We start from the raw sequence: 8,241 nt of genomic DNA, 5'->3' as shown, positions 1-8,241 counted from the left end.
TCCTGTAGTTTAGAGAGAGGCTGAAGGTTGCAGAAATTATCCATTTTCTAGAATGACATAGAGACGTCACCATAGTCTGACTTCCAGCACAATTCGGGGATGTCGTCGCTGTTCTACTTATCTAGTGGTTTTGCCACGTTGTTACTCTGCTTGCTTTTGTTTTGTTGCTGTGAGTAAATCTGTGTTGTCAGAAGTTGCCATAACCTCCGGCTGAGTTCTTTTCTTGCTTCATATCTGCCATGCGTCGGAGCAGAGAGTTCTCCAAAATCCTGATCTGATGCACCCCAATAGTATGTCGTATTGTCTGATATTGAGGAGCAGAAATCCCCCCTCCCCCCCAGTAACAGAGAATATCCGCACCAGTAAGTGGGAGCAGGAGTATAGTGCAGGGCAGTCAGGTGCTGATGGGGGGGGGGGGGGTTTAGTTATTAGGGGACGGTGAACACTGCGCTGTCCCTCAAGTTTGGCATATAGTGGATCAGATCGATAGACTGCTGGGAGGGGCTGGTGAGGGCTGAACGGTTATAATACATATCAGTACTAATGACATAAAGTTGGATGGACGGTTTTTAAAAACGATTTCAGAGAATAAATCTGTAACATTATAGGAAGGGCCCCCAGCTAGTATTACTCCCTGCACCACAGACAGTAGGAAGGTTACTGAGTCTGGAGATACTATAGTGGGTATAACGATGATGTCTGTATAGAAAGGACGGGAGGGGGGGGGGGGGTTGTGTACATGTAATTCCTGTGTAAGACCTGATTATGGGTAGATATAGAGGGAGAGGGAACCCAGGCAATGTACTGTTTGGGGTTTGCTATTAGTAACCTAACATAAACCATTTTACTAAAATTCAATTATTGCAAACTGAAAGGAGACGTGATCCTAACTACCAGATAAACAGACAATGAAACCAGCGCTTCTGGCAACATTAAAAGACAATTAGTTATTCTGAGGGGTAGAACAACAAACAAAGGGGGATCCTGATCAGATATTATATATAATGTACAGGTGAGATGCAGTGTGCGGGATATAGCATTATATAATACAACAGATAATATCTATAATGTACAGGTGAGAGAACTCTGCGGAATATAGCACTATATAATACAACAGATATTATATATAATGAACAGGTGAGGGATTATATAGACACAAATTGGTAACATTTGAGTTGAGTTTTAATAAAGTGTTTTGTAAGAGAAATACAATAAATAGGTTTATTTACTTTGGAAAAGAGGCTGCTTAGGTTAGAGGTGCCCAATTATATACAAATATATTTGTTAAATTACCTTTTAATACCAAAGAGCATACAGAGGACAAGAAGTCACCAGTTTCACCATGAGCATAGAAAGGATTCTCTACTGTAAAGGTGATTAGGCTGTGGCTAGACTTTACCACACGAGGGACCAATGTTTTGCTACGCTTCAGAGTATGTTCTACAAGTGATAACTAACTGTTGATAGTTCTGTCACTTCACTATATATTCATCCTTTGTACATGTGTCTGTTTGACAGGCTCTTTGGAACCACCGGAAACTGCGCCGCTTGCAGTAAACTGATCCCTGCCTTCGAGATGGTGATGCGCGCCAGAGATAACGTTTACCACTTGGACTGTTTTGCCTGTCAGCTCTGCAACCAGAGGTGAGACCTGGAGCTCTCTAGATAAACTGAACATGGATCATGCAGGACAGAGAACGTCATCGGTACTGATATACCTGCTCTGGACTGGACCAATGATTGTATCAGCTGACTTGTAACCAGTGACATCATTAGAAGTGACCAACCATACCCCCCTAACGTCACACCCTACTCTGATAGCCAATATTCTGGGCATTACAATAGGCCATGGTCAGTGATTACATACACATATTACTTTTATCCTTATCTCTGTAAAAAAAAACACACTGGGGAAAAGAACAGAGAAGATGCACATTTTCCCAGACTCCTTCATGGTACCTAACACCACCACTTTAATCTGTTTCTATAGCTTCAGTTTCACTATTACTCGTTAAATCATAGCATCATGCTAATTTTCTGCTGATTAGTAAACTGAGCGTCCCATCCCGGTACTATTATTTAACACATTATTACATCACTGACCTCTCTAGAGATCTGCAGAACATTGCTCTGTCCCATCTACCCCCTGACAGATACATAGTGATATATTCTGCAGATTATTACATTACTGACCTCTCTAGAGATCTGCAGAACATTGCTCTGTTCCATCTACCCCCTGACAGATACATACTGATATATTCTGCAGATTATTACATTACTGGCCTCTCTAGAGATCTGCAGAACATTGCTCTGCTCCATCTACCCCCTGACATATACATAGTGATATATTCTGCAGATTATTACATTACTGACCTCTCTAGAGATCTGCAGAACATTGCTCTGTTCCATCTACCACCTGACAGGTACATACTGTTATATTCTGCAGATTACTTGCGGAATTAGTGGAGGAAACACCACTGTATAAAATATTTGTGCTACATAAAACAACATATAATATCTTTACTGTACCGGGTGACTCTATATACCAAACCCAACTCTGCTATGGAACAATTCATAACTGACAAATAAGTAACTCTTAGCAGAATTATTTTGCTATTTAACTTCTTTAACACCTGTTACTGCAAATAAGTCCAACCTAACCCCAAAATCTCACAATAACGTGAGCCCACCAGAACGCCCCCTCTACGGCAGCCGGCGGTCTGCTATCAATCCAATAAGTCGCCTTAAACTTTCCCTGCATATGTCCAGTAGTTTATCTTAAGCCTCTCACCATGAAAGGGAACTTCTGTTTCCTAAAACTTATACTAAGAAGGGTTTATGTATCAGCCCGAAACAACTACATTAACACCAGATGTATCAACTTTAAAGATCCACTTTCAAAGCAAAATTCATATTTTGTTCCATATTTGGATGTAAAACATTTAATTACCTACACTGGCTCTGTACGTTTCTTTAAGTGTGATACTATATAGCTGCTGTAGATAAATAGACACAATGTCGAAGTTTGTAAAATATGTGTCAAAATCAATCCCCTGATTTGCTCAGTTAAAAATGTAAGTTATGAGTAATAAGAATTAAAAAAGTAAAATGAGCCCCTGTATTACTCTCATTAGAGGAAGCCACGATATGAGCTGAAATACTATTTATAAAAATGCAACTAGGAACTAGTGACATTGAGGCATGAGGCTTGAGGTTGTTTCACTGTGTACATTTTAATTAAAGGATCACCAGGCCACATAGAGAAGCCACCTGCATATTGATTTGAGTCTAATACACAGTTAGACATTTGTAAAATGACATGTACTCATTTCTTAACAAAGGGGCAGCCGTCCATTAAAGAATGAATTGTAGAATAGATCTTTACTGTCCAATACAGGTGACTTACTGAGTGACAGCGACATCTAGTGGCCGCAGAGCATCATTAGATATAAGAGTTACAGATGTCCGTGTAATAAATCAGAACAAATTTAATTAACCTGGTGATATAAATATTTGAAGTTATTTTTTCTGGGTGATATATTTATATAGAAGTCAGAATATATTAACAACCTCTGAGAATATTTGCAGACGTTTATAGATGCAAAACCCATCATTAATATATTATAGTCCTGTATAGCTGTGAAGGCGATGTGTAGGCAGCGGGATATAAATATCTATTAATTGTAAATTCTCTTCAGAATCCATGATCTCATTGTCCTTCACTGATGAATGTAGATAAATAGCTGGTGGAAATTTGTCATGTTTTCTGTAGCGGGATCTGCAGACGCTTTGTCTGTCATTCTTCACTTACTTATAATAAACGTTTTTTTTCTTTATTAAAACACTTCACAAACATTTACAGTGAAAGTATCAACCTTGATTTTAGCAAATGATTTAAAGTAAACATATATTCAGTCCATATAAATGCTGCAACTTGCTAACCTGTCTAATCCCAGCAGTTTATATAACATATATCTAAATATTGTGGACAATTAGGGGCTGATGCAAAGTTAGTCTCACAATGGGTAAGTTTGTCAAAAAATAGCGTGTTTAGATCCATATGCTGAGCGGTACACACCGCGAGAGGCCCTAGTTGGTGATCACGAGATCACGTACACACCGCGAGAGGCCCTAGTTGGTGATCACGAGATCACGTACACACCGCGAGAGGCCCTAGTTGGTGATCACGAGATCACGTACACACCGCGAGAGGCCCCAGTTGGTGATCACGAGATCACGTACACACCGCGAGAGGCCCTAGTTGGTGATCACGAGATCACGTACACACCGCGAGAGGCCCCAGTTGGTGATCACGAGATCACGTACACACCGCGAGAGGCCCTAGTTGGTGATCACGAGATCACGTACACACCGCGAGAGGCCCCAGTTGGTGATCACGAGATCACGTACACACCGCGAGAGGCCCCAGTTGGTGATCACGAGATCACGTACACACCGCGAGAGGCCCTAGTTGGTGATCACGAGATCACGTACACACCGCGAGAGGCCCTAGTTGGTGATCACGAGATCACGTACACACCGCGAGAGGCCCTAGTTGGTGATCACGAGATCACGTACACATCGCGAGATGTCTTAGTTGGTGATCACGAGATCACGTACACATCGCGAGATGTCTTAGTTGGTGATCACGAGATCACGTACACACCGCGAGAGGCCCCAGTTGGTGATCACGAGATCACGTACACATCGCGAGATGTCTTAGTTGGTGATCACGAGATCACGTACACATCGCGAGATGTCTTAGTTGGTGATCACGAGATCACGTACACACCGCGAGAGGCCCTAGTTGGTGATCACGAGATCACGTACACACCGCGAGAGGCCCCAGTTGGTGATCACGAGATCACGTACACACCGCGAGAGGCCCCAGTTGGTGATCACGAGATCACGTACACACCGCGAGAGGCCCTAGTTGGTGATCACGAGATCACGTACACATCGCGAGAGGCCCTAGTTGGTGATCACGAGATCACGTACACACCGCGAGAGGCCCTAGTTGGTGATCACGAGATCACGTACACACCGCGAGAGGCCCTAGTTGGTGATCACGAGATCACGTACACATCGCGAGAGGCCCTAGTTGGTCGGAGATGTCTTAGTTGGTCGATACAGAAACATTGCCGACCCCCATTACCTTTTTACCACCTTCAGTTTACTTCTGGGAATACTGTTGAACGACACAGCGCTACCTGAAGCTCAACATGTCCAAAACTGAGCCCATCTTCACTCCTCTCAGTGTCACAACCCCCCTCAAGTCTCCCTCACTGTCGATAAGATTAAACTCTCCCCAATCTCTTGGTCATCCTTAAGTCCACCCTCAGCTGTACTCCACACATACAGTCCTTCATGCTGGTATGTTGCCTCCTCCATCGAAACATTTCCAGAATACACCAAATTCTCGCTAAACCCCCAAACATTATCCCAGTCTCTCCTTTCACTACTGCTGCCTCCCTCACCCATCTAAGCTGCTTCAAATGGTCCTAAATTGTACTGCGAGTCTGTGACTGATCTAACTCTATCGCCACCTCTCTGATTACCCTCTCTCATTCCCAGCTCCAAGACTTCTCTTGTGCTGCTCCCCACTTATGAAACTCCTCCTTATCATCATCATTTATTTATATAGCGCCACTGATTCCGCAGCGCTGTACAGAGAACTCACTCACATCAGTCCCTGCCCCATTGGAGCTTACAGTCTAAATTCCCCAACATACACAGACAGAGAGACAGAGAGACACAGACTAGGGTCAATTTGATAGCAGCCAATCAACCTACCAGTATGTTTTTGGAGTGTAGGAGGAAACCGGAGTACCCGGAGGAAACCCACGCAAACACAGGGAGAACATACAAACTCCACACAGATAAGGGCATGGTCGGGAATTGAACTCATGACCACAGTGCTGTAAGGCAGAAGTGCTAACCACTGAGCCACCGTGTTGCTCCTCACCAAATGTCAGCATTGCCATCTACCACCTCTAGATTCCAAACTCTCATGAGCAGCGCTCTCTCAATCTCCTGTCTCACGTCTGCACTTTCTTCATCAACCTTGTTCTGTTTTATGTATGATTTCCTTGTGTAGGATTATTTATTTGTAAGATTTGTTATTACCATTGTCCTTCATAACAACATTGTGTAGGACCAATCAACATGGCAGCACCAAATATATGAATCTGTTGGACCATATTCTCGTGTTTTAACGACGATCGTTTTCTCCTTCCAGATTTTGCGTGGGGGACAAGTTTTTTCTTAAGAACAATATGATCTTGTGTCAGATGGACTATGAAGAGGGACAGCTGAACGGGAGCTTCGAAACGCAGGTTCAATAACGATCGCAGCCCGGCTTCTCTGAGGCAAAACGGAATGGATGTCCTGCCAATGCAAGCAGTGAGGATTGTCTGTTGGCTTGCCTGCAATATTTTTTAAATTCTCGGTCCCCCCACCCCACGGACTGTGTACAATGTAGTACTCCCCACCCCCAATACAACACAAAGCAGTTGCAATCTTAGATGTACAGTTGTGCCTGCTTAGCTGAGCACTGCATTTGCCTGTATGTTTGTGAGGGTTTTCGGGAGGGTGGGGTCCGGGAAGGTCTTGTACAGTCTGTTTTATGTATATAAACTTGAACATTTATTTTATGAAAATGTAATGCAATTTTATTACTGGTGTGAAATTAAAGATTATGAATGTTTGTGGTTTGGTATTTGTCTCTTCCCACTGCAGTTCTACCATGGAACCCACAAGAAAAACAATATTTAAAGTTTATGTTGCCACCAGGTGAAAAGATCTATTATTCATTTGCAAAAAGATATAAAACATTTGTACATGTTTCCATACCTTGACAGAACTGGACAGATATAAAATGTTTACAAATTTCCCTGTGACCTCTTAAGTTCTTTAGCAGTTTCTGGTAGATTCATGTAACACAGAACTTATTGCCACACGCTTATCATTTAATCTGAGATCCAGAAATTGAATCCTTCAGCGCTGGAGATAGCAAAGATTCGGTTAAATCTGCTCCACAAGCCAAAAAACCCCCAAAAAATTCAATATTAAAACAAAGAAACAAATGATTCCCTGTTTCTGGTTCTGTACAGACATCAGCTATTGTGTAATACGCGTATATTTGATATCCATGTACTAGAGAAAATGTGAGAGTGATAGTAAGTCTATTTTATGGAATTGGAACCTTTAAGTAAATAAAGATTTTTATTCCTACACGGTACCTTATACTAGTTAGTTAGTTATTCCTGATGAAACAACATATTGCAAAACAGGAAACAATTTGGTTTGGTCAGGAAGATTTAGAATAATGGAGTCATGATGGAGTTCAGCAGAACCATTTGTGGGTTACCAAGTCTGCTCCCTATAACCAAACATATACTGTCCTCTATGTATTACAGCTTGTTAGGGGATTTACATTGGAAAGAGCCATCATGTATACAAGAAGATGTGTGATATTCCTCTGGCACATGTAACTGGTAACCACGCAAACAGTGGATGTAAAACGAGAGGTGTAAATCCCTTCCAGACACTAGGGCGGCGATGTTGAGTAGTCGAGACTCCACGCTGGATGCTGGAACGTCATAAGTCGGACTGTTATGGTAACCTTCAGTTCATAGGGTTGTCAGGGTTAGTTTTTGCCATATAGCTGACTGGGGCAACCAGTAGCTCTCCATCTGCTGAATTCCCTGCCAGCCAAATGACAGCTGGTGAATGTACCTACCCCTGCCCAATATTATAGCGCATGGAAATATGAAGTTTTCTAGTTTGTTTTCAGCCTCATACTGTCGTGGGACGGTGTCATAGCATCAAGGAATCGCCCAGGACTGAGATACCAGGAAACGGAGGACAAGAATTCTGTAGATCTCCTGTATTCTCATCCCTGAACCCAGTGCTATGTAGATCTATTTCATGTTCAGGAGACTTCTGAGTGGTACCTGATATTACCAGATCTGCTTATACATCTAGAACATCTTCTGTACCCCGCTCGCCCCGGTATCAGAGCACAAGCAGCAATAACGGAGGGTGATAACATCTTCTAAAGTAAACACAGGAAGCGGAATCATTTATTGCCGCGGCCGAGCGACGAGCAGAAGCTGATTTATTAAAGCATCAAATATTTATATAAGGTATAAATGATGAATAAGGAGGATGATAGAGCTGCAGCCAATACTGTGCTGCTCTCCGTAGAAATGTTCTAACTGCGCAGTAAGAACATGAAAC

General features: G+C 42.5%; 1 protein-coding gene across 3 annotated transcripts in view; it reads left to right on the top strand.

Moving 5' to 3' along the window:
* Positions 1-7,240, top strand: part of LMO1 (LIM domain only 1) — a 92,262-nt gene extending 85,022 nt beyond the window's left edge. For all 3 annotated transcript variants that reach the window (XM_075187618.1, XM_075187616.1, XM_075187617.1), the window contains exons 3-4: positions 1,519-1,644; positions 6,239-7,240. In XM_075187618.1, the coding sequence (XP_075043719.1) occupies positions 1,519-1,644; positions 6,239-6,344 (232 nt within the window). In that variant the 3' untranslated portion in view covers positions 6,345-7,240. The remainder of the gene's footprint in view (positions 1-1,518; positions 1,645-6,238) is intronic.
* The last annotated feature ends 1,001 nt before the right edge of the window (positions 7,241-8,241 follow it).

This window comes from Mixophyes fleayi, chromosome 10 (genome assembly GCF_038048845.1).
Source record: "Mixophyes fleayi isolate aMixFle1 chromosome 10, aMixFle1.hap1, whole genome shotgun sequence".
NCBI classification, from domain to species: domain Eukaryota; kingdom Metazoa; phylum Chordata; class Amphibia; order Anura; family Limnodynastidae; genus Mixophyes; species Mixophyes fleayi.
The sequence above is the reverse complement of the archived record's forward strand: the minus strand, read 5'-3'. Positions and strand labels throughout refer to the sequence as shown.